This window comes from Hippoglossus hippoglossus, chromosome 11 (genome assembly GCF_009819705.1).
Source record: "Hippoglossus hippoglossus isolate fHipHip1 chromosome 11, fHipHip1.pri, whole genome shotgun sequence".
NCBI lineage: Eukaryota > Metazoa > Chordata > Actinopteri > Pleuronectiformes > Pleuronectidae > Hippoglossus > Hippoglossus hippoglossus.
In genome coordinates this window covers 11,603,587-11,628,983 of record NC_047161.1, presented here as the reverse complement: position 1 = coordinate 11,628,983, position 25,397 = coordinate 11,603,587, and the positions used below count along the sequence as shown (strand labels likewise).

The 25,397-nt window shown below is 43.5% G+C and overlaps 2 protein-coding genes across 2 annotated transcripts; one reads left to right on the top strand and one right to left on the bottom strand.

The window, feature by feature from the left end:
- Window positions 1–1,010: 1,010 nt before the first annotated feature.
- On the top strand, window positions 1,011–16,016 carry itgb8 (integrin, beta 8). The gene is made up of 15 exons (XM_034600282.1): window positions 1,011–1,704; window positions 2,551–2,636; window positions 4,639–4,810; window positions 4,988–5,094; window positions 5,877–6,016; window positions 6,403–6,568; window positions 7,748–7,906; window positions 8,243–8,338; window positions 9,043–9,135; window positions 10,323–10,463; window positions 11,919–12,318; window positions 12,445–12,667; window positions 12,768–12,871; window positions 14,329–14,495; window positions 15,856–16,016. The coding sequence occupies exons 1-15, from the start codon at window positions 1,620–1,622 to the stop codon at window positions 15,982–15,984; spliced, it is 2,268 nt and encodes a 755-aa protein (XP_034456173.1). The 5' UTR covers window positions 1,011–1,619; the 3' UTR covers window positions 15,985–16,016.
- A 2,602-nt stretch (window positions 16,017–18,618) lies between these two features.
- sp8a (sp8 transcription factor a) lies at window positions 18,619–20,925 on the bottom strand. The gene is made up of 2 exons (XM_034600283.1): window positions 20,646–20,925; window positions 18,619–20,110 (listed from the first exon to the last, which is right to left on the bottom strand). Exons 1-2 carry the CDS (start codon window positions 20,664–20,666, stop codon window positions 18,905–18,907), a joined length of 1,227 nt encoding a protein of 408 aa, XP_034456174.1. The 5' UTR covers window positions 20,667–20,925; the 3' UTR covers window positions 18,619–18,904.
- Window positions 20,926–25,397: the final 4,472 nt, after the last annotated feature.

The following is a 25,397-nucleotide window of genomic DNA, read 5'->3' as shown; positions in this document are numbered from 1 at the left end:
AAAAAATTACTTCCATGCGGTAACACATAAATGAATTAAGTTTGTTCTTAAATTCAACAAGTTATACTCTCACAACTGTTAACTTTAATTTAAAATTAAGACATTTTCTAGGTTGGTCCAACAATTTTCTGTTTTCAGTGATGGGGTGTGTGTTTGCATCATTACCATAATTAAGAGTGACTGCTAAGAGGGCACGGATGGGAAGGTGTCAAACCCCCAACCCTTACAAAATTCCCTTTTTTCAAATGATGTGAATGAATGAGAGGCGAGGCATAGCGTGGCCCCGGCTCCAGGCTCCTGAGTGACAGATGGGGTCAAATCGTGTTGATAAGGGACTTGTGTGGGAGAGTGTGTGTGCTGAGTGAGCTGCGTTGGTTCTGGCGATACTGGCACACTCACAATCACTCACTGTTTAGGCTTCTTGCCAAGCAAAACATGTCTGCTGTATGTGCTGGACCAGGCTAAAGATGGTGGACCGTTGTGCCTTTTGTCCTCGCTCGTCTCTTGTTTTCCTCCGGCTTAAAGTGTTGAGTTGTTTAGTAAGTCTTTTGGCTCCTGCTTAGCGGAGCAGCCGGCGAGGCGAGGTTACTCCATGTCATTGGAATCTGTGCACAATGGACCCCCCCCCTTACACACACACACACAACTTCCCCCATCCTCCTTTAGCACCGGCTTGTGAGCCCCTTCTGCAAGAGCTCTGAGTTTTTCTTTTTTTGACCCCCCTCTTTTTCTCCCTTTTTACCCCCTTCATCCATCTACACATGCTTTGCCCCCCACCCCCACCCCCAGACACACACACACACACACACACACACACACACACACACAGGCACACACACAGGAGCCCTCACAGTGCGGTGAAACGACTCCCTGAAGAGGCAATATAAACATCAGTGTTCAATTCAAGGCCAGGGTTCACTCGGAATGCACCCACCACCACTCCTTCTCTCCTCCTCTCTCTCCTTATTCGTCTCTCCTCCCACCCTCTTTAACTCACACACTCTCTCTCCCCCTCTGATACAGCGTCGTTGCCATGGCGCCGCCTGCCTGAGTCACTATACAGCGGTGGAAGCTCGGTCACACTCCCGGCTTTCAGTGTGGGATGTTCAGTCAGAGCGCGCCGGCTGAGCGCAGCGCTGGTTGGTAACCGTGCCAGTGTGTGCGTACACGTGTAGCTCGGCTCGGCTCGGCCCGGCTCGGCTCTGTCCCGGGATGCTGAGACGTCACCATCACCTGTGAGAGGCCCAGAGGGGGGTCCATCGCGAAAGCGGCCGGGGACACGTCGCACACCTGCGGCTGGATCGAAGTCGATGGAGCGACGCGCACCGCAGCCGCACTCCGCCGATTGCTTCACCTCCTCTCCTGGTCCACGGGGGAGCGCGCTTGTAAGCTGATTTGACCCGGGAATGTGAATACCTCTCCGGGATTAGAGGGTTGTTATTGGGTGAACGACAATGCCCCGCGGCTCCTCAGTCCGTCACTCGCGGCTATTGTTCGTGCAGCGGCGGACGCGCGGTACCCGGTCTCCCCCGGTTGGTCTCCAGTAGCTGCGCAGCATCTGCCCCTGCTCCTGTGCCTCCTGCGCTGCGTCGGTGTCCCGGTGTGGATCGGAGGATAACATGACTTCCTGGCTCCGGCTCCCTCGGTGTCTCCTGCTCTGCTGCGTGGTGCTCGCTGTCTGCGCACAAGCCTCCAGTGGTGCCGGTGAGTCAAGGCTCATTAGGGCCAATTAGGCGACATCATTCCTCAGCAATTAGCCTGCATCTGCCCCCATCCTCATCCGAGCTCCCTGCTGAAGGGAGACCTCTCCAAAACCTCCATGTAAAGGACTACCATTTAGATCCATACAGATTGTTTTTTCCTTAGGAGCCTATATAGGATCACACATGTTTAGGACTTTTTAACAAAAGAGTCGAAAAACCCTTACAACCATTAGAGCAGCATGCAATCCTCTTTTCAGCATGTATTGATCTTTTATAATTACAATCTAAATGCTTCACCTATGCGTTTGCCAGAGGCCAGGAGTGCTAATTGGGTCAGAGCTGCTTGTCAATGGGGGGTGTTTAATGATGCTGGAACCTGCAGCCTTTCTCTGTCCTACATTTTAGTCCCATGACTCACTGTAATGCCTCGGGAAAATCTGCGGTATAATTATTTTTCTGCTAATGTTGCATGAAAGTATAAAGGAGTGTCACTCCAGTGATATTTGTCTGCATGTAGCCTGCACTGATTGACTCATGATTAATGTCCTCTGTGTGTGTGAGGGGGTGTGGGAAATGATCCATTGCACCACTCAAACAACTCCAAGCACCTGTTCCCACACTCCCAGCCGTTTGCCCACAACATGTCGTGCCTGAAGAGCCTCGTGTGAGATGCAAAGTGGTGCTTCGATCATCAAAAGTGTGCATGAGATGTCTTAATATCCAGGGGGCCCAGCTGCATGGCTAATGAGTGTTGACACACACACACTCTTTCATATGCTAATCACAGATCTCTTCTCTTCTCTTCTCTTCTCTTCTCTTCTCTTCTCTTCTCTTCTCTTCTCTTCAGGTGGCAGTACTTGCTGGTCTCCTAGTATCACTACATGCACAGAGTGTCTCAGAAGTGGACCACAGTGTGCCTGGTGCTTCAAAGAGGTAGGGAAGTGTATAAAATGTGCGTGTGTGCGTGTGTGTGTGTGTTTGTGTGTGTTTGTGTGTGTGTGTGTGGATAACGTGACAGACATTCAGCGGCATTCCTCAGATGACACACACTAAAACTTTGATGCTGTCCACAGATGTGAATATAATGTGTATGTCTGAGCTTAGTGGCTGCCCCAGTGTCTGTGTGTTTGTGCATGTGTGTGTGGGTGAACATTTCCAGCCGCCTGTGATGTTTTTTTATGCAATTGTCTGTGCTTTCTTGGTGTCTGTCTCATAAAAAGTCCATCCTGAATTAGCCTTGAGACGCTGTAAAGCGTCTCAAACCCACATTAGCAGACACACACACAACCTGTGGCTAGACAGGACCGCCAACATGTGTGTGTGTGTGTGTGTGTGTGTGTTTCCAGAGTTCAGGTGGTTTCCCACCCTATGAACAATAACCTTATCTGACATCATTAAGCAGGGCTGTGGTGCTCACTGGTGTGTGAAAGCATTCAGACACCACCTCTCTAACCCCCTATACACACACACACACACACACACACACACACACACACACACACACACACACACACACACACACACAAGCAGTCAATATGCTCGCTCACATCCTGACACTTTCATTTAATGCCAGCTCAAGGGGCAAACTGTGTAAGGAAAGTCCCAGGAACTTTCTGACATCCAAAGTTGTAACAAGACAAATTATAGCCACAGGGATTTGCACAAACACATCAAACTCAGCCAAGCTTTCAGGTTCAGGATTTGGTTACATTTTCAGCTACATTTTCAGCTCGTATATGCTGCTTTGTTCTTGGGCTATTTCTGTTTGTAATTCCAATTACCCCATTTTAGTCCCTGTCTGTTTCATCTTGTTGCTCATGTCACACTCTTTAAATGGACTCACACCAGTCAGGCCTGTGACATAGAAACAGACTCATATAATGGTCAACTTTTATGTGCAGCTATTGTGTTTGTGAGTGTTTGTCACAGACTTAAGGACCAAAGGTCGACAATCCACTGTAAAGCTGCAAAACACGACACTTTAGTACTTAGCAGCTGGCTATTAGGCAGTGGTGAGGTCATCGGCAGTGTACCAAGATTTATTCAGCACATGGCTGATCAAATTATGTCCTGTGTAAGAAAATAGCCAAGTGCCCCATCAAAACCAGATCTCCTACTTGACTCTTATTTACTGCAATTAGACCAATCCTATTTAATTTATTTATATAATTTGATCTATTGTATAATTCTCTTTTGTCTGCTCATGTTCCATTGCTTTATTACTATTTTACTCTCTGGTGTTGTTTCTTCCTTGTATATAACATTGTTACAAAAAAGTGCTGTAAATAAAGGTTATTATTAATGTATTTATTTAGATTTATCTCCCTTGTATTCAGCGATGAGATGCACAGAGAGTAGATGTGCAAAGATGAGTAAGCACACATCCTTCCTAATATTCTAAAATGATGAGTCACTTAAATTTGAAGTATAATGGTTATGTCATCATTGCAAATCAATGAAAGAAAGGGAAAATGAAACCATAGTGAGTAATGCAGTGTTTGTTTGTGTGAAAGGAACCAGTGTGTTTTCTAAAAGGTTTAGCAATCTACGTTCTCTACAGAGACCAAATATCACAAAATAAAACCACCTGAGAGAAAATGTGTTTTACTGGAGCAGTACAGGGAAATTCTCTGACCCTGAAATATAAATAGTGATTCAAGAAGACATGAGTATTGTACAAATCGAAATATAAAAACAAGATATTTGAGTGAACATACTGTGAGTTCATAATAGTCATATATCTCTCTGCATCAGGAACAACGTGGTTCATGTGTCTTTACTTCTGTCCAGTGGCTGTTTTGTTCTGTGTCTACTTCTCTATTTTCTCTTTTGTGAGTGTGTCTCTATTATTTGCACGATTTCTGTTATTGTGAATTAGAAAACTGCAAATACAACATATTAAAAGATGATCACAGTTTCCACGTTTGACCTCCAGAACTTTCAGGATGGGTTGTGGCCAGGCCATCGCTGCGACCTGCCAGTGAACCTGCTAAGAAGAGGCTGTGGACCGGAGCTAATGGAACAGTCAGAGGTTAAAGTGGAGGTCAATGCCACTGTCGGCAGCACACAAGTGTCCCCAGCCGACATCAGCATCACCCTCACACCAGGTACATTTTCATCACATTCTCTTCAACCTGCAAATGTAAAATGTACAGTTTTTACACAGTGTGTTTTATATATCTCTGTGTGTGTGTGTGTGTGTGTGTGTGTGTGTGTGTGTGTGTGTGTGTGTGTGTGTGTGTGTGTGTGTGTGTGTGTGTGTGTGTGTGTGTGTGTGTGTGTAGGTTCTGAAGCCAGCTTCATAGTGGCTGTGAAGCAGCTGGAGCGTTACCCCGTGGATCTATATTACCTGGTCGATGTATCAGCCTCTATGCAGGAAAACCTGGATCATGTAGGTGTTAAACCGCTCAGCTGTTCCTTTAAATCTTCAACTGTTAAGCTCATATTCAGGTTTTAATTGGGGTTATTACTTTAGGTTTACATGCTCTCCATTGCTGCAGCTCCTCTTGTCAGCGTCTGTCTGAAACGCTTGGTTTTAGCTTGTCTGTCTTTAAGGCCCCCCTCCTGATAAAGACCTGGTCTGATTGGCCAACTGCTACCAGGGCATGTAGGAAATGTCGGCAATCAATGCTTGCTTTAACTGGCTTTGTTAAGGGGGCGTGCCAGACTTGCCGCTAGGCTTGTATTATGCAAATGTGGGGCATCCTGATGTCGTGTGACGTCACATTGGTGTTTTCTGCAGAGGAAAGGACCTCAATTTTATTTTCGCAGAGCTTTTACATTCACAAAAAATTCTTTATGACACAATAGAGGAGAGAAAATCTTCAAAAGCATCATATTTCTCCTTTAAACAACTCAGTGTTTAAGTGTTTCACTTGTTTTTTTGAAGGAGAAAGTTTATTATACAAAGCACCCACACATCTAAACAGTAATAATGACTTAGTGACAGATCACTGATGCTATGAGATGACTGCTCTACATTTGACATGGAATAAACATTAGAAATGTGCAAGATGAGACAAATGTAAATGTACTTAAATTGAGGAATTGAAGTTGCAGTTTTGTGGTATTCATTTTATTCTCTGATTTTGATCTTTTGTTATTATCCTCCTATGCACCTTCTTTTCTTTACCCTTATTTGTCTTTTCCACCCTGTTCCCTCCTGCGGTCCAGCTGAAGACAGTTGGCGTTGCTCTGTCTCTTCGTATGACGGAGCACTCCTCGGACCTTTGGCTGGGTTTCGGCTCGTTCGTGGACAAACCCGTCTCCCCTTACATTAATGTGCATCCCTCCAAGATCAACAACCCCTGCAGGTAAGACACAGGATTTGTTTGTTTATCGATTGCTGGGAAAAAGAGGGTTAATCCTTTCTATAGAGCTTTTTGTCGATGTTCTTTCCATCAATACAATAGACCTTCAACACTGTCCAAGCCTGATCTCTCATTTCTCAGGAAATTCTTTCTCTTTCTTTATCTAAGCAAGCTGCTCCCATAGTTGCTCCTAATTTGTTGTAACTCATGGAGGGAGACTTATCAGTTGTTGGGGGCAACACTGTTATGACGATGATGACCTGTACTGGGAGACTGAAACAACACACAGGCTTCTGGCATTTGCTTACTCTGTTTTGGAGCTCTGCATTCCTGAATGTTGCAGTTAAAATCCTTTTTTTAGTTGTGCGACTCGCTCTGTCTCCCACCAGTGATTATGAGATCCGCTGTCGCCCGGCCCACGGCTTCCACCACGTCCTCAGTATGACAGGAAACATGAGCGAGTTCACGCGCGTGATTAAACGCCAGCGCATCTCCGGGAACATGGACACACCTGAGGGGGGGCTGGATGCTATGTTGCAAGCTGCTGTCTGCCAGGTGTGTATCCTCAGAGGTCAGGCTTAAAAGATCAAGGTGTGTCAAACAAAGGAGACACAGACGTTTCTTGAATATATTGAGAAAAATGGGAGTCAAGCCCAAATATGGTGGTAAGACTGTACATAGTAGAAAGAGGCATTCTTTCTGGGAGAATGGTGACTCAGCATTCAATAGCACTGCTAGAATCCTACTATTTAATGACACACACACACACACACACACACACACACACACAGTCACAGTTGCTTATACTTTAGCTGCTGGAGGCCTTTGAGTCACAGCATGCAGGGGGCCCTGAGTAACCAGTCTGCAGGGAAACACCACGGTGGTCATGAGTCTCGAAATAGACCCTCCATTATGTCAGGCCTACTCCTCTGCTCACTGGGTTTCCTTAAATACACAGACATGCACACACAGACCCAATTTTCTCACAGGGTCGATGACGAGTCACAGACATAAAGCGGGAGACTCTGTGGCTGTTGGAAGAACCTCATCAGCTTTTTCTATTAATCCGGCTTTACAGAGAGAGCTGATCACCAAGAGAACTGATGTAGATCAGATGAGTAACATGTTTTAATGTGAACTTTATTACCACATGTGTAAACTGTTTAAATTACAAACTGTGCACAAACAGTATTTTCCACATCAGCTTGTGTGAGTCTACCATGAGTGATGTGTGGGAATAAAGATGACGTGATTTGTAAAACCCGTCTCGCAAAGCAGAAAAGAGACGTAGATCTGTCATCGTGTGTGGTTTGATTAAGATATAAGTACATTTTAGCAGTTTTAGTCTCTCTCTGGAGAAAATCAAGATCAGTCACACATACATGAATCCGAATAAGCCAATATCACAGCTCAAAGTTCACCAGAGTTTAACTCTGCGCGAAGCCACACTGTGGATTCGCTTTGTCAGAGAAAGTGAACGTTTTATAAGAAACCGATACTGTCAACTTGGGGGTGGAGCCCAGTAGTTAGAAAAGGCTCTTCAGCTGCAGGTGGCGCTGTGAGGGTGGGAAGGCGGAGAGCAAGGACGGAGCAATATTAGCATTTTGATAGATCCCAGCCACAAAAAAAGGATGGAAGGTGTAGAGTTACAGGGTTTTATTAAGCTACAGGAGTTTTAAATTTACTGCTAAACATAAAATGACAGGACTTCTTTTCTTTCTGCTTCTCCTTTAGCGGGCGGTAGGTTGGCGACCAGAGGCCAAGCGTCTGTTGCTCCTGATGACGGACCAGCCATCTCACCTGGCCCTGGACAGCCGGCTGGCAGGGATTGTCACCCCTCACGATGGCCTGTGTCACCTGGAGAACAACGTCTACACAGGGAGCACCAGGATGGTGAGCGGACCTGTCAGGGCTGAGGAGTCAGGGTTAGGAAAGCTACACTGAGGACTGAGGAATGTGTAAAGCAGACACAGTCAGTGAAGAAGTGGAGGGAGGATCACTTATTGTTGGTTTACTTGGGTTTTTACTTGTTGAAACCCTTCAGCTATATGCACAGTACTTCTTGAAGCTCACCTGATCACACAATTACATAACTGTGTACATTTCTGAAGGGAAATTGGTTTTGTCGACTTTGATTTTAACACTTTCAGATGATATACCTTAATACAGTAAATTAAACTTGAAGAGAAGGTTCAGTTGTATTTCAGTTTATTGGTTTGTCTTTCGCAGGACCATCCCAGCGTGGGTCAGTTGTCCGATAAGCTGCTTGAAAACTATATCTACTCCATCTTTGCTGTTGAGAAGCAGCAGTACCAGTGGTACGAGGTAATGTCTCCTACACATGCTCTTAGCAACACGTACTTTCATTTGTAGCAGGGGACAGCCGCTCATACTGTAGATTTGAAGGTTTCCCTACAACCTGTAAACACCTGTTTCCTGCTCACATTTATGTAAACAAGACAACAAATCCTTTTTGTTGAAGAGTTGGTATAAATCATAGACTTTATATATAAGATGGACGACGCGTCTCCACTTCTTCCCCCTATCCAGACATGAAGCCAAAACTATCCCGGACACAAACACTGGCATCTGGCATGAAGTCTCAGCTTGTTTTTATAGCAACAAATAACTAAATAAAACCAAACTTATCCAGAAAATTTGCACTCGAACACACATCTCTGGTATAAGACCTCCCTAAAATGATTCTATTTGACATGTATTTTGACTTTTTAGTTTGATCCATGTCTCATCTGTTAACATGAAGGAGACAGGGTTTAGGACCTATACTGCAGCCAGCCACCAGGTGGCAATTGAAATGCTTTGGCTTCACTTTTGGGGAGCTGTCATTTTGTCCATCTCTAAATACAGTCTCTGTTCTGCATTTTCACCTCTCTCCTTCAGGATCAAATATGACTATATGAATAATATTAACTACTGCTACTGTGGTTTTTTTTTCTTTCACTGTTACGAGGACTTAATGTAAAACCATCAAATAATTTCTTTACCCTCATCTCCCTCTCCTTCTCTAGGAGTTGGTACGTCTGCTCCCTGGTTCCTACCTGGGAAAGTTAGGCATCTTCCAGGCTTCAAACCTAATCGAGCTGGTGGTGGATGCATACAAGGTACAGAGCACTATGCCCCTTCTCCTCTTCCTCTGCAACTTTGGAGAATAACATCTTCCTCGCTATAAGATCGCTTAGTTCTCCCACAGAATAGTATCGTACCTTAAGACAACAAAGAGAGGGACAAGGACAAGCAAAAGGTTGGAGAGAGGAGTACAGAATCACAGCATGAGCTGAATTCATGAGTCCCTGAGTACGGGGTTCAAAAGTTTTTGAGGCATTAGTCGGCTGATCTCCTGAGACAACATGAACTCAGTTTTCTTTGGAGCTCGTTTGATCTTTCAGGCTGACTCATAGCACATTCCTTCTTGCAGAAGAAGATTCTGAATTAGTGATAATCCGGTATGTTTCTCCAACTGACAACAGCTCATACTGTATATCCAGGAGTTTGAAGACACTTACGCAATTTAAACCCACTGAAATTCTGAAGTTGGGAAAACAGATGATGGGAGATGTTTTCAGTCGCTGAAGCTGATAATGATACAAAAAAAAAACAAAGATGAGAACAGGAGGTTAAGGACGGGTAAGGCCTTCTGTGCATCGGCAAGTGTGTGTGTGTGTGTGTGTGTGTGTGTGTGTGTGTGTGTGTGTGTGTGTGTGTGTGTGTGTGTGTGTGTGTGTGTGTGTGTGTGTGTGTGTGTGTGTGTGTGTGTGTGAGACTAGGCATTTGTGCAGTTGGCAGCAGCGTAGGCTATAATCTTGCCTCGGGCACAGCGGTCCATTGTTTGCTTCGGGAATCTGCCGAATCCACAGATCCGGGTGCACAGCCACACTGACACACATACACATGCACACACACACAAACACACAAGCGGCAGAGCCCGAACAGAAGCTCGCATTATAATAGCTATCAGATCCCCGTGGAAACCATGTGTCCTAATCATGGACGAATACAAAGATGCTATTTTTGGCCCCACCTCCTTGTTCCCATAAACCCCCGCTGTATGTCAGAATGAAAGCACGACAATGAGGGCTTTCTGGGGACATGTGACAACTTTAATTAATCACAGTTTCAGTTTATTCACTCCTTCAGATTACAATTTAAACTGCCACTGTTCCCCCTGCTCTATTTCATCCCATTCCCATGCATCCAGGATAAAACGCTGCAGGCTTTAAATAATTTCTTGGATGTCAGGTTGTAACTTCGATGTTGCTTCTTCGTCTCTTTCCACCCTCGCTCCTCACAGAGGCTGTTGTCAGAGGTCACGGTGTCAGTGTCAGTGGAGGACGAGGCAGTCAGCAGGTACTGGGTGTCCGTGTCTCCTCTCTGTCCTAACGGGTCCACTGCCAAGGACCAGAGCTGCTCGGGGGTGCAGCCCGGCCAGACGGTAAAGACACAAACATACATTCAGTACACACTCGATGAGTAAGACTTTATCTTAACGTTAATCAGATTTACTTATACAGAAATCTTTGAGTGAAGATTCCCGGAGAGGACATTTATTGGTTGGATTGGATTACTTTGACACACAGAGACTTCCCTGAGAGCTTTACGTGACGGACAAGATTTGGTAAATAATCCGAGTTGAGCGGATTACAGGCTGTATTTAAGAGGAAAACATTTTCACGTGATTTCATGACCTGTTTCGTCCTAAAATCCCTACTTTGCCTTATATGAGGGCCAAACTAATTTTTGTTTAGAAACAAGTTGCTGGACATCCACTCAAACGTCCTGCATACTCTTCAGAGCTTTCTTGAAACTTCTCGGCATGACACAGGAGCTCATTTGGGCATAAATGTTTCTCTCTGTTCACTCCCCAAACTGCCTGTGAGACTCCTCTCCTCCTTAACCTTTTGGGACTCTTAAACACAGAGCTGCTGAATCACTGCTCCACAGTTAGTCCATTGTGCAAAGTGAATGAAGGGCAGCCATTTAATCCATGGGTGGATTAAAGTGAATTACAGAAAGTACTCACACTTACCAGAATTGTGATAAAAATCAAGAAAAAAGCCCCAATTGCTGGTTCAAAGCTTTGACACGCACAATTTTCCACGTAAACCACATCAACAGAATAATCATTCAAATTAAGTTAGAGTCTTGTTCCTTATGCAGCGATTTGAGCCTTTAAGAGTTAAGATTTTGCAATGAGATGTATGTAATGTATGTATGGAAAAATACAGCTTTACACTTTGCTTGAGTCTCCTATTTTAGGTTCTCAGCAAACTCTTGGGAAATAAATGGTTGTTAAATGATTTAGGATTTAAGGCCTAAAACGGTTCTGTTGGTGTTTTTACCTCACGTGAAGATCACTCTTTTCCCTTTATGATAGGGACAACATTTAATTACGTATTTCATCTGAATCCATAGACCTTATATAAAGATTTGATGACATGACTGCTCCCTAAATGTGAAGCCAAAGCCTCTTGATTGCCCCTGGTGGCTTGCTGCAATAGATAAATCCTGTCTCCTCCATGTTAGCGGATTGGACATGGACCAAACTAAAAAGTCAAAATGCCCATCATATAACTATGTACTGTGATAGTGATCATTTTTTCTGGCAAGTTTGGTTTTATTTAGTTATTTGATGCCATAAAAACCGGTTGAAATGTCATGATTGACAGCTGAGGCTGACTCACGATTGCTCGAGCATGTGTATCAGCGAGATCTGGCCACCATCGCTCCATCTTTATATACAGTCTGTGGTGCGAACACATTGATAACATGCTAATAATAAAAAAGTATGCTTTCCAATTTGACCATCTCATATCTACAAGATATACACATACTGTATATGGACAAGAATAGTAGAAGCTGTTATTCACGTCTTTGTCTTCCCGCTCAGGTTTACTTCAATATCACCATCGGCCTGCGCTCGTGTCCTGATGATGGCGAAGATGAAGACGTACGAGTCATGGTTCATCCCTTGGGTTACAATGAATCCACCGTCGTTAGGATTCACTCTAAATGTCGCTGCAGTTGTGGACCAACAATGCGCTGTCATGACGAGAGCCAATCACCGTGCACAGGCACCCAGGACGGCACCAATCAGGAGCAGAGGTCAGACCACGGAGATTCAAACTGGAAATGCAGAGCTGATGGGTCTGATGTGGACTGCAGTGGTCGGGGAGAATGTGACTGCGGGAGGTGTATGTGTGAAGAGAGCCGGCTCGGGACAGTATACGGGAAATACTGTGAGAGGGACGACTTCTCCTGCCCTTATGAAGGGGGACTTCTGTGTGGGGGTGAGGGGGACGCACTTATGTCAAGATATTAAAAAGTACTAATGTGAGCACTTTTGATGACACACACACATAGGCTACATTTTTTAATCCGCACTTTCCCTCCTGTCTCTGTCTGTCTCCTCTCAGGACGGGGTGTGTGTGTCTCAGGTGAATGTCTTTGTGACGACGGTTGGACTGGTGAAAGCTGCGGTTGTCTGGTCTCCACAGCAACCTGCCAATCAGCCAACGGCTTGCTATGCAGCGGGCGGGGAAAATGCGTGTGCGGCAAGTGTGTGTGTGACGACCACCGGTACTCTGGGGACTTCTGTGAGAAATGCCCTGCTTGCCAAATCACCTGCCAATCATACGGGTACTTGTCCATTTCTGTTCCCCACCACAAAGCATGCTGAGAGCTTTTACAGAGATAGTTGTATTTGAAGGTGACACACTGCGTTGCCTCTTTCTTACAGGAAGTGTTCGGGCTGCAGCTCTTCCCATGCTCTTGCACAGAGAGAGGTGGGACCCTGCAACAACACCTGTGCAACACTGAGGGGCTACATGGACAATACTTCAGGTAAAACCAGTTTAACCAGTGTGATCTGATAATCATAGACTGGTCTGAGCCAGCTTCACATGAGCACAAGACCAGGTGTAACACACACACACACACACACACACACACACACACACACATAAACACACACACATGCTTTCATTCAAGGTCACTTCCGTTGCTACCACTGCTGCACTACTGCACTCTAGTGTATTTGAGTCAGCAAGACTGCTGTCAGTGTTACAGCTGTATTTTACATTTCCCCTCAGTTCCCAGTTCACTTTCTTGATTTGAACATCCACACACACATCCACACACGCGCACACACACACACACACACACGCGCACACAACTTAAAACCCACTAGTACACACACATGCCCTGGGTTACACACACACACATTATTCCACATCCAAGTGTAACAGTTCATCCCCGCCCTCCCAATTTTTGGAACAGCACTCCTCATTGTCCCCCTCTCCGCCCCCTTACTTCCCCCTAGTTCACCGCCCCCCTACAACCAACGGGACCCTCTCTTCCTGCTCACGCCCACCCCTCCAGGGTGCTGCGGGAGCCAGGTCTCCATGGTAACCGGGTTACAAAATGACGGAGCGGTCTTTGGGCTCTTTGTGCGGAGCAATGAGCCCGTCATCCACACATGCTCTCCAACAGATACACAGCGTGCTAACCATTCAGCACAGCACCCCCTGGCACAGCAGCCACTGAGCACAGATGCTGATGTATAATTGTGTTTATTTTGTCTTCTGTGGCACGTTAATCATCTTATGGCGCCTCACATTTATCTCGTCCCCCTCAGGAGGCGGCCTGACCTCTAGGTTGGAAGCCAGTGGCCTTAACCACCAAACTATATATAAAGTAGTTTCAACCAAAGCAGCTAAATCAATTGTCACATCTTTTTTAACAACTTATTAATGACGCAATGTAGCAATATTCTGTATGTGTCATCATTAGATACAGAGTCCATTTTTCTATGCAACAAACACTTTGGGTCTTGATGATCGAAGTACACTCACTTTAAAGACGTCTGTGCTTTTGCTTGTGTGGGATAAGGGACTGAATTTGAGTATTTTTAAATCATTGAATCAATCTATTGTTGTTATTATCACTGCTAATGTTGTTAAATATAGAATTTCATGTGGTTTTATAAGGGGATTGTTGGGCCTTTGTGGAGGTATGCACTCTAAAAAATCTGGACACTTGTACCACTGCTCCTGTTTAACGTCTATAGAGATATTTTTAGTAAAGGAGAACACTTCGTCCTTCACTGTCTTCAAAGTGCTGTTTGAGGATTAAAGCTTGAGTGTGTGGTGCTCTTGTGTATGGATGGGGTCACAAGGAATCTCTGCACCAATCCTTTATATTTCAAATATAAGCATATTTCAGTGTGTATTTTAAAGTAACGTATATGTGTGTATGTGTGTCCAGATTCCTAATGACCTTAATAATGTGTGTCTTCACAGAGTGTACGAGCAACAGCCGGTTGGTGGGAACGTTCCTCAGCGTGTGTGCACTGACGGTGCTCTGCGGGCTGGTGGTGGTGGCCGTCTCCCGCTTGCTTCTACATAGAAAACGCGTCTGGTCACCAGGGGGCACTGCTGAGGACAAAGTTTATCACTGCACTGGAAAGGTTAGCTCTCAAACGTCAGGAAACACTGGAGGTGGTCTTCAGCTCTGCAGGGTTTTAATTAGGCGCTGGGTGAAGCTTGTGGAGCCCTCAGATGCTTGAGGGACCCTCTAAATTCTTTGGATAGTTTCCCCAAAGTGAACCCTCCGCTAAAAACAGGCCGGAGAAATCTGAGAGTTCTGTTCAAGGTACAGCTGTATTTCACATTTCCTCTCAAATCCCAGCTCACCATCTCCAGCATCCAGATTTGTGACTTTACAATGATGTACAGCACCATTGAGAAGAAGGAGAAAATGGAATTTTGAACAAGAGCGAGCTTTCTGGAGACGTGTGTGCCTAAACTTGTTTGTTGTGTTTTTAAGTGTTTTACGTAAGTGGAAACTCCTCAGTTATTGTTCCCTGCAGATCATCTTAATGAGCCCACAGATCATAGACTGGTCACCGTGTTTCCACTGTAACGTTACACTCTCAGGGGACATGTGCCTCATAATTTACTTGAACTGGAAGTTGTAAAACTCCTCACTCAGGGATCACATAATGTAATGAACGATCACCATCTATTTCTAAGGTTGAATGTTTAGGACATCCAGTTAATATGAAGGAGCACTGCAGTGATTTTATGTCAGATTCAATTTACGAGTCCCTGTGACGACTACACCTGCAAAGACAGTTGTCTGGAAACAATATTTATCTACAACTGAAAGCAACTTTTTAACCCTGGTTTGTGCATCGGGTTTTTAAACACAGAAACCTTTTCCAACTCCCCCTCCGTCTAACATAAATGCAGCTTTGTAAAAATGTGCCATTAACTTGCATTCTGGCAATTGTAGGACTCTGTCTTCATGGACTATAGGTTTGCATAGATTTGTATGTTTCATGAGTCCCCACGTTTATAGAAAAGCATTTCTAAATTTAGTGTGTGTGTTGGTGGTCCAGGTACTACTAATGTTGTGAGTCACATTCGGGGGGATTGTCTTCAAAAACCAAGTCCTCATAACGTAAATCATAACATTTTCTAAGACATGTTTTCAGGTTAGGTTAAGATTGGGTTTAGGTTAAGTTTAAGGTTAAGGTTAAGGTTATGGTTAAGGTTAAGGTTAAGGTTAAGGTTATGGTTATGGTTAAGGTTAAGGTTATGGTTAAGGTAAGGGTAAAAATTAGGTAAGGCAACTAGTAACTATGGTTAAGGTCTCCAGAAAATGAATGTAAGTCAATGTAAGGTCCTCTGAAGTCATGCAGACACGAATGTACGTGTGTGTGTGTGTGTGTGTGTGTGTGTGTGTGTGTGTGTGTGTGTGTGTGTGTGTGTGTGTGTGTGTGTGTGTGTGATTATTACTGATGTTATATTTCTGTCACCCTCCAGGACCTGTCCTACATTCCAACAACCAATGAGAAGACAGTTACCTACAGGAGGGACCAACCACCTGACCGCCCTGTGGAGATGCACATTCAGGTTCCCAAGATGCCCCTTGGTGATCCCTGGCAGTACTAGGCCGAAGTCAGAGGTCACGGCCAGAGGGAAGGCACAAGAGACTAGAAGGAGAGTTGGACTAAAAGACTTCTCTTCTGTCTCTGAACCTTCATAAAACTTCAACCAGCTGTATGTGGAGACACTGATAATGGTTAAAAACTATAAACTGCCCATGGTCTCTTAGACTGTGTGACTAACGAGGCCAGTATTCAGGAAATGGAGATGAAACTTCGAGCACAAGTCCCCCGACCTCTTCTTCCTCTGTAGCAGTAGCAGCGAGGCTTCTTCTCCTTCTTTAGGGTACAGGACGATCAGTTCGCACTTTTTTAGCCATGAGTCTCGCAATTATTGCTCTAATTTATGGGCCTGTGTGTGTGTGTGTGTGTCTCTGCTTTCTATTTACAGTAAAAACACTACATGTTTTAGAGTCTTGACTGTGTGACACTCCAACACCCCGAACTCTACTGTCTTCCTGTTTTAGCCTGCCCCCTTGTGGCCAGCTTGAGGTACGAAATTTCCTCTCAAATAATACTGTGGACAAATTCCTGACTTCTGCTGAATTGATTTAGGATGTAACTGTTACGGAAGCACACAAGTGACTCTTCATTTTTATTTGATAAGACTCACATGTGGTGTATACCTGGTCTTAAAGTGTTTTTTTGTGTCCCTATATATTTGGTTTTGTTAACCGATCAACTGCATTGAAAACTAATGTTATTTTATGGCATTTCACTATCATTATATATATATATATATATATATATATATATATATATATATATATATATATATATATTTATATATAAATATGTATGACAATATAGTTTCATATGATTGTCTGGTTAGACTTGCACTTGAACAATTGTTTTTGCATTATACTACTGAAAACTGTGAGGTCTCTAAGGCGAGAGAGCCGTAATGGCGGGTCTGAAATGATTTGTTTGCTATTCTTTGGGCATTAGAAGGCATGCGAGTGCGTTCGAAGGTAATGTAACACAACCACAACACTGGAATAACAATGGACTGAAAATCAATATGTTAAATACTGATGGCAAGTGTATCATCAAATGACTGAACATTCGACCTCTGTAACAGCGACAGAAACGTGTGCATGCATCTGCTGATCAGCACTATCCAGAGCTGTAGATATGTTTAGAGGCTGAGAGCAGCTCCTGGGCAAAGGTACAAATCAGCCGTAAAGGTACAGAGGTGGACTTTCTCTCCTCACACTCCTCATGCACTAGATCCTCTGGATCCACAATGCCAGTTGAATGGCATCTTATGAGACTTTTGCTTCCCCCAATCCTGTTCTTTTTTATTTAACGCAAACTTGTTTACAGCAATAGCTGAACACTAATTATTATTTATTGTGATTTTATTATTATTTCTTTCTTTTATTCTGATATGTTAATTTTGCTATTTTATGACAAGGCTACTTGAGTAATGGGTAGTAAGCCCTCTTTGTGTTTATGAAGACTGGTCTCTCTTCCTGACCGAGAATAATTCAGCAATAAGATAATAATCATCTCATCTCAGTTTGGAGTAACAACAGCACTTTTCTGTGTATTTTTACTGTCAAATAATGTGACTGTAGTTGCGTAGCATGAAGGATTTTGTCACAATAAAAATGTGCAAGATGTTTTTTAATAATTTCTTGTGTTTTGCAGATTTTCTGCACCAACATGTTGTGTTGAATTTTATTTATTCATTCTTTATGAAAAGTTTGTTATCAAAAAATGTTTAGTTCATTACAGTGCCTCATTTGTAAGTTTCTCTATATTTACTTTCAATGTTGTCTGTTCAATTGAATTTAAGCCTTTGTGTTAATCGGTTGCAACTAAATGTAGAAAAGTTTAAGTTGTGGCCGACTTTTGTTTTCAACTTTAATATCAAGAACCAAAAGGGCCAAAAAAAAGATAACTGTCCAAACTGAACACTAGGTGGAGATACACACTAAAACAACTGATACATAGAATATTATATATATATATATATATATATATATATATATATATATATATATAATAAATATTCTGATCACTGTAAACATTTGCAATAATATTCAACTCTGCAGGTTTTACAGTTAAAGAGGTGTGATGTCGGTCTTTATCACCAAAACAACTTCAATACCTTGATCAGGTACTTTTAGTTTTTACAGGTCTCAGTTACACACCAGCTCAAAGGAATTCTTACTTTAAATAAAGTTGTAATTTACTAGATTTAATGGGGAATATTTGTATAAATAATGTCAAAACCGGCACCAGAATTCAACCAATCAAATCCAAATATTTTTCTAAGAAAAACTGAATAAAAAAACTTTAGGTAAAAAAAAGTTCTCTAAAATTTGATTAATGGCCGCAAGTATTCCTCCATAATTTCACCTTAATAATCAAGAAGGATAATGGACATTAGTTAAACACTGCTTAGATTCGTACTTTAAGAAAAAGGATTCTTTAATTAAAAATAACAATATACAAAAAAGCTTTTGTTAAATCACAGGCCTCTGACCAACAGGCCCAACATCAAATTTTACATGTGCCAAAATTGTCCTAACAGGCAAAGCTCACTTATAAAAATGTATATCAACGAAATATATATTTTAAATAATCTTTAAGGGCAATGGCTTTAAAGCTGAAATTAAAAAAATGTCTGACCATGTTTGTCAAGAACAAAACAAAGAAGTGAAAACAGGCTTCTTGTTTTATTGTAAATGAGAATAACTGTAGAATAAATTAGAATTAACAAATCTTCAACATTTAAAAACTGTATGGTAAAAATTTATTTTGCAAAGAAGGCTACAAATATGATATTTGAGGTAAAGACAGTGTTTATCCACAGCTGAAGTTCATGATAAAGTGCCATTTCAGTTTGTAAGTGTTCGGGAAATCACGCTCCTCTGGTTCAGTGTAATCTAATGTCCACTTGTTTGTGTATGTGTGATTTATTCCACCGCCCTCTGTCCCTCACCGGGGGGAACAGTCTCGCGCGCGGGCAGCCCGGGGGACTGGCTCGGGCTCCCGGACAGGCTGGTGTCCGTGTCGCTGTTCACTTTACCGAGTCCCGCGTCGCCGCCGTCATCCGAGCCGTCCGCGCCGTGCGTCCTGGCGTGCTTGCTCAGGTGGTCGGAGCGCATGAACCGTTTGCGGCAAACCGAGCACTCGAACCTCTTCTCCCCGGTGTGCGTGCGCAAATGCCGCTGGAGCTCGTCGGAGCGCGTGAAGCGTTTCCCGCAGAAGAGCCAGTTGCAGACGAACGGCCTCTCCCCGGTGTGCCAGCGCAGGTGGGCCTTCAGGTGGGAGGTCTTGCCGTAGACTTTGCCACAGCCGGGGATGTGACAGTTGTGCAGGGCCCTCCGACGCGGGCTCGAGCCCCCCTGACCCAGGCTCTCCGCCTCCTGACAGTTCGGGCAGTCACATGTGGCTCTGCCGGAGTAGCGTCGTGAGGAGGAGCGGGAGGACGCGGGCAGAGAGACGACAGGTGATCCTGTTAACGCCCCTGTGGTCGTGGACTCGGTGTAGGGACCATGAACTGGAGGCCTGAATCCGTCAAACAGATGCTGTGTCGTGGGGAGCAGGTGCTGAGGAGCACCGGGGTTGAAGCTGTAGTCAGTGCTGTAGCCGCTCAGAGGTGAGGGTAACCGGGCAGGGGGCTGTGCGTCAACCCAGCCGGTGCCCATGTCCCACCAAGCAGAAGATCCGTTACCGACCTCTCCCACCGGTTTGAACCAGGACTCATAGGGGTGTGCGTGCATCCTCGGATATATCCCGGTAATGCCTTCCACCGAGGGGGGGAACTTGGTGAGAAACATAGACCGCTGCGCATGAGTGGGATCGGGTATATTGCTGTCTGACGGCACAGTGGGCTGGTACATCGAAAAATCGTTTCCAAAAGGAGAGTTGGCAGTGGTCACCGAAAAAGCGCTGGAGGTCTCCGTCAGTCCGGGCCCGCTGCTCCTGGGGGGCCCAGAGGGAACCCCGAGCGACGCGAGGCACATGCCCGGGGCGCCGCCTCTCCACGAGTGAAAGCCCTTTGCGAGTCCCATGGCTCCGTCGGAGAGAGCAGGGGAGCAGGAGGGTCCGGCCTCACCGATCCTGCTGCAGGTGGCGGCCAGCATGGCCAGCGGGGTGCTGCCCAGCCGAGGCTCCTCCTGAGGGGAACGCACACACATGGACACCTGTCACTCCAGAGACCCGGCTAAAACATGCTGTGCGTAATTACGCACAAAGATGTCGGGCAAAGATACCCTGGTCATCTGTTGCTATACGCTTTTCAATCTGTTTGCCTCACTCGTCTACAAAACAGCACAACACTGCAGCAGGTAAACTTTTTCATGTACGAATAGAAATAAAATGGATTTCACTTTCCTCCATTATATGAATCCAGTTACAGTAAAAATGTTTTTTAAACGTAATCAACTCTTTCATTTAAACCACATCCAAGAGCAGATCGTTGACGAAAACAACTGCAGAACGTTATTATGACTGAAGAAAATGGATATTGTCAGTTTATTATTATAGACTGTGAATATTATTGTTACAAGGACACTAAGGAGGGGAAATACCGCAAAGTATCAATATAACTGCGACACACTGAGCTCTGGTAAGATATCAAACCCAAATTAAACGAAAAGCTTTCGCAATTTCTTGGTAAAAATATACTTAAACCAATAAATATAAACTTACCCGGAGCAGTGTGGCAGCCATGGTCCGTGTTGTGCTGTCTTCTGCTGAGTGTGTGTGTTGGTGTGTGAGGAGGAGAGGGAGTATGTGTGTGAGCGAGTGTGTGTGCTGTGCTCGCAGCGACTGTCTGCGATGAATAGTGTGTGCGAGTGTGTGTTTCTCTGTCACTGCTCTAGTAGTTGTAGTTTCCTCGTGTCTTTGAAGTGTCCGCTGGGAGCCTGAGGACCAATCAGAGGACAGCTCGGACTGTCCGAGAACATTTCTGCTCGTAAATTATAAAAGCGAAATCTCGCGAGGGGAGACGATGTGGGATTTCCTGTGAAAGATACTGTTGGGAAAACCTATTGTTTTTATTTTCTCTCGACGTCAAGTTAAGTCAACTTATTTGTAAAGTTAGTTCAAAAACAACAGATGTTTAGTTTAGTTAAGTTCAGTGTTATCCAGTACAACTTTACAAAACAAAACAAGACCCATATACACATTCCATGAACAAAACCTTTCATATAAATAACAACATAAATGCAGACGATGGCCAAAGTGTTGTGCAGCTAAAATAGGGAAGATACATAAAAGGATAAAACAAATAAGACGTTGAATAAATACATTAAAAACAAAAGCGTGAAATAAGATTAAACCACATGAATAAAAGTCTAAACCTGTTTTTAAAAGCCGGAGAGAAACAAATAGATTTTAAGGTGAGTGTTAAAAGTGTCCAGGGTTGGTGAGGTCCTGGTGTGGTGGAGCAGACTGTTGCACAGTTTAGGTTTGGGTTGATTTGGTTAAAAAGTCAAGTAGCTGCTCAGTTATTTATTTGTTAATGCTATAGAGGTTTGATTACAATTTATATAGGTTATTTACAAAGCCCAAACACCACCAGGCTTCAGTATGAGCCATGGAAGTGGATAAAGTGCAGAGAACCACTAAATAAAATAAAATAAAATAAAACAAGAGTAAAAAAGATTTAAAATCAAACTGTGTCACCTACAATTTATCCAACAAAAAAAAATCTACAGCTACAACACTGAGGGACACGGACAGTTTTAATCAGTGCTGGTGACTCAACTACTCAAGTACATATTTGAGGTCCTTGTACTTTACATTAGTATTGGCATTTATGCAACATTCTACTTCTACTCCACTCCACTACTCCTCAGAGGGAGACATTGTACCTTTTACTCCACACGTATCTGACAGCTTTACAGCGTAAACCATGTATCTCCGGATGTGTTGAGGTTAAAGTGAAGGCTGACGTGTTCCTTTATGTGTTGAGATAATTATTATAAAAGCGTATTGCATCAGGTAGAAATTGCATCATCACAAAGCTGAAAACAGGCAGTTTTTCTGAACTTATGAAAAGTAAGGACTTTTATACATAGTTCTCACAGACGTAGGACAATCTTATAGAATATGATGCTTTGCTGTGGATTAAACTTCAACAGTGCATAAAGTATTTCAAATGAGCTCAACCTTAAAAACCAGCAGCAGTAAAATTCTGCAGGAATATTAATCCAGAAACATCAGATAGAATATAAAAACATTTTACTGCACAAATAGAACGTTTACTTATTATACTTCAGGTACATTTTAATGACGTTAAGGTTTTGAATAGTTGTAGTGGAGTATTTTTAAAGTGTGGAATTAGTACTTTTACTTAAGTAAAGGATCTAAATACTTCTTCCAGCACTTGTTTTAAATTAATGTGTTTTTCAGTAAAGGTGCTTCAGGGTCTTGACAGTCTCAAGCGACCCGACCTGATGTGTTGGACAGAAACACTTTGTCTCAGATCCACAGGCTGTTGTTTTCACTGATGTTTTGAAGCCGTGCAGAGGGAGAGGCTGATGAATGAGAGGCCGGCCCCGTCCGTCCCATCCTGTCCCTGGGGCGTATCCAGTCAGCCCTGGGGGAGGAGAGGGAGGAAACTGCCACCACTGCCTCTGCAATTTCATCTCATTCAGCTGAAAACAAATGTTGTCTTTAAGAAACAAAAACGCCTCTTCCTGTCCTGTTTTTCAACTTTGCAAATCATTTAAACGCAGCAGTTAAATCATTTAAACCGAGCTCGGACTCAAACTATAAACTGCGAGGAACAACTTTAATACCTTGGGTGTGAAGAATAGTTCCAATCCTTTTCAAGCCACGGATGGTTACCCAATATAGTGACGCAGGCCCTGAAAATAACCCAGAATTATGCACGGCCTCTAAAGCCATCCTATGATCAAAAGCACATGCAGAGGGAGCATTTCATTTGAATTTCAAATTTAATAAAACAGCAAGATTTAATCAATTTCACCCATTTGTTTGGTATTAACTGCCTCCCTGTCCTTCCCTCGTCTCTCTTGTTCTATGAGCAGCTGGAATGAAATCAGCTGACGCACACACACACACACACACACACACACACACACACACACACACACACACACACACACACACACACACAGAGAAAAGTTAATCACATTCCAACCCAGCATTCACACCATGTGATTGATAGTGGGCAAGATTAATTTTGGTGATGCTGCGCAAAGACAAATGGTTCACTCCAGCAGAGAGCTTGAATTTCTGTCTGCTCTTTGAAACTTTTAATGTCTTCAAGTCAACTCCACTGCCTCGTAGTTTCTGCTCTCGTGAGGACTGTCCACTGTAGTTTGCGTTTGGGGATTTTGAAGAAGTCAGTTGTGAGTGTTCATTTAACAAAATCGCATTAAAATGAGCTCTGTGGATTATTGTTTGGACAGCCCCCAAACACTAATACACAGCCACAGCAGTGGACAGGAGAAAATCACACACTCCCACGCTGAGCCCTGTTTCCCCCCCACATAGCCTCAGGCGTGGCTGAATGCACAGGTGGAGTCTACAGTAGGCCATCATCCCCTTAACCTGATCGCCATCCTCCCGAGCCACCCAAACAGCTGTCCCTCTTTTAGAAGCATTCTTTTCCCACACTGAAAGTGTGAGTGTGTGTGTGTTTATATATATGTGTGTGTGTGTGTGTGTGTGTGTGTGTGTGTGTTCTTTAAAGACCCCCAATGAAACCCTGTCTGAGCCCCAACCTGTTCCCTTAGCGATGATAATGACCACATTATCACGCGCCATCGAACGACAACAAAAAAGATTGTCGTGTGCTTTCCAATCACTTTGTGGGCACTGAGACAGAAGAGAGTGGAAAGAAAGGAGTGAAATAAAGATCTGGCAGTTCTCTGGGAAAGGGGTGGGTGAAGTGTTTTATTTCTCCTTGCTGTTTTCCTCATCTCCTCTTTTGTTGCCGCAGCGATAGTCGCAGTGATCCAGAGGGCAGCGCAGCCATCTTGGTCAGCTTCCCCCCGCTGAGACAATTAGTGGGAGGATCACAAAAGTCAAAAGACGAGCGGCTGAACATACATTCATTACAACCATCCATTTGTGAAAAAGAAGGAAAAAAAGCAAATAGGTTGAAGATTCTGTGCCGTCTTTCTGTGAATCTGTGACAATTGAAATATGGTTAGTATAAAGATTCATGTTCAAGTTACATCTTACATCCTTATCTATAAATTAATAAATGTTTATATAAGGATTATATTAAATTAATTTGCTGTCCCTATTTTCGATTGGATGTTAAACTTAAATATACACAAGTAGCAGCATATGACACAAGAAAATACATTAACACATGGCACAAGACACAAGCAATGCAGGACATGTGATACTGTATAAAAGACGATACAATTAAATGCCATAAAACAAGCACCAGCACATCCCTGACAACATGACTCATCTCTCTTTAAAAAGGTTGAGCTTGAAAATTATCCCATTCATGATTCACTTTAAGAAAAGTTTACCCTGAATATAAAAAGCCATTACTCAATTAATGTCATTGTTGTATGAATTATTAATATTGGTGTAATATTGACACTAATATTGATTATTATTCATAACAAAACAAAAACTTGAATAATCTTCTTCTCCACTCTCCAGCAGCTCATTTTGATCCAGAAATATCACAGTCAAAGTCTGATAGAACAACAAAGAATTGGTGTATTTAGTCATATTTTGGAGTTTGGAATTAATACATTTGTCCATTAGGAAAGATATAGATGGACACAAAAATTATAGTCACCACTGGATCCACTGTAACAGACCGAAATCAAGCTATCTACAGCTGCCCCATCACCTTGGTACGTAAGTGTAGGGGCACTCGGCAGAGAAGATTCACCCAAAGGTGAACTTGTTTTCCAGGTGAGCTGTGTGCCAGGATGTGCCTGGAGCAGCTCCTCCTCGCCTTCCTGTAATTACTGTGTGGAGAGGGGGGCACGTCCGCCGTCTGTCAGCACGCCACAGATGGACGACTGTGGCAGCAGAGTCAGAAAAAAAAAAAAAGTGATTAAAAAAATAACAAAAACATTCACACAAGCGATTTTAAAAGATTCCTCCTTCATTTGCCGTTACAGAATGAATCGGATGGCAGAGCACATACCTCCGGCAAGGCCCAACAGTCCCCTAAAATCCAATCACTCATAGATATCTTTACTCTAAATTTGTCTGTTTAAAATAAAAAAATCTAAATCCATGAATCATTCCCATGGAAATTGGGGAAAATATAAAAGAACAACCTTATCTCGGAATGTTTCAGAAGTTGAAAAAAAAAAAATCCTGGATCTATACAAAGATTTACGGGTTCTTTCTTGGCCCATGTCCCATTCTTCCACCACCAGACGGGTGGAAACAAATCCTCCTTGGCTCACTTTTTGTCCATCGCCTGTCGTCTGTTACAGTTTGTAT

Bases quoted from the DNA above. Each gene is read 5' to 3' on its own strand.
- sp8a (XM_034600283.1), bottom strand. From the start codon at position 20,666: ATGGCTGCCACACTGCTCCGG. The intron at 20,111-20,645 runs GTAAGTTTATAT...CGTTCCCCTCAG, and splicing joins TGGCTGCCACACTGCTCCGG to GAGGAGCCTCGGCTGGGCAG.
- itgb8 (XM_034600282.1), top strand. From the start codon at position 1,620: ATGACTTCCTGGCTCCGGCTCCCTCGGTGTCTCCTGCTCTGCTGCGTG. The intron at 12,668-12,767 runs GTACTTGTCCAT...TCTTTCTTACAG, and splicing joins ATCACCTGCCAATCATACGG to GAAGTGTTCGGGCTGCAGCT. The intron at 12,872-14,328 runs GTAAAACCAGTT...GTGTCTTCACAG, and splicing joins CTACATGGACAATACTTCAG to AGTGTACGAGCAACAGCCGG.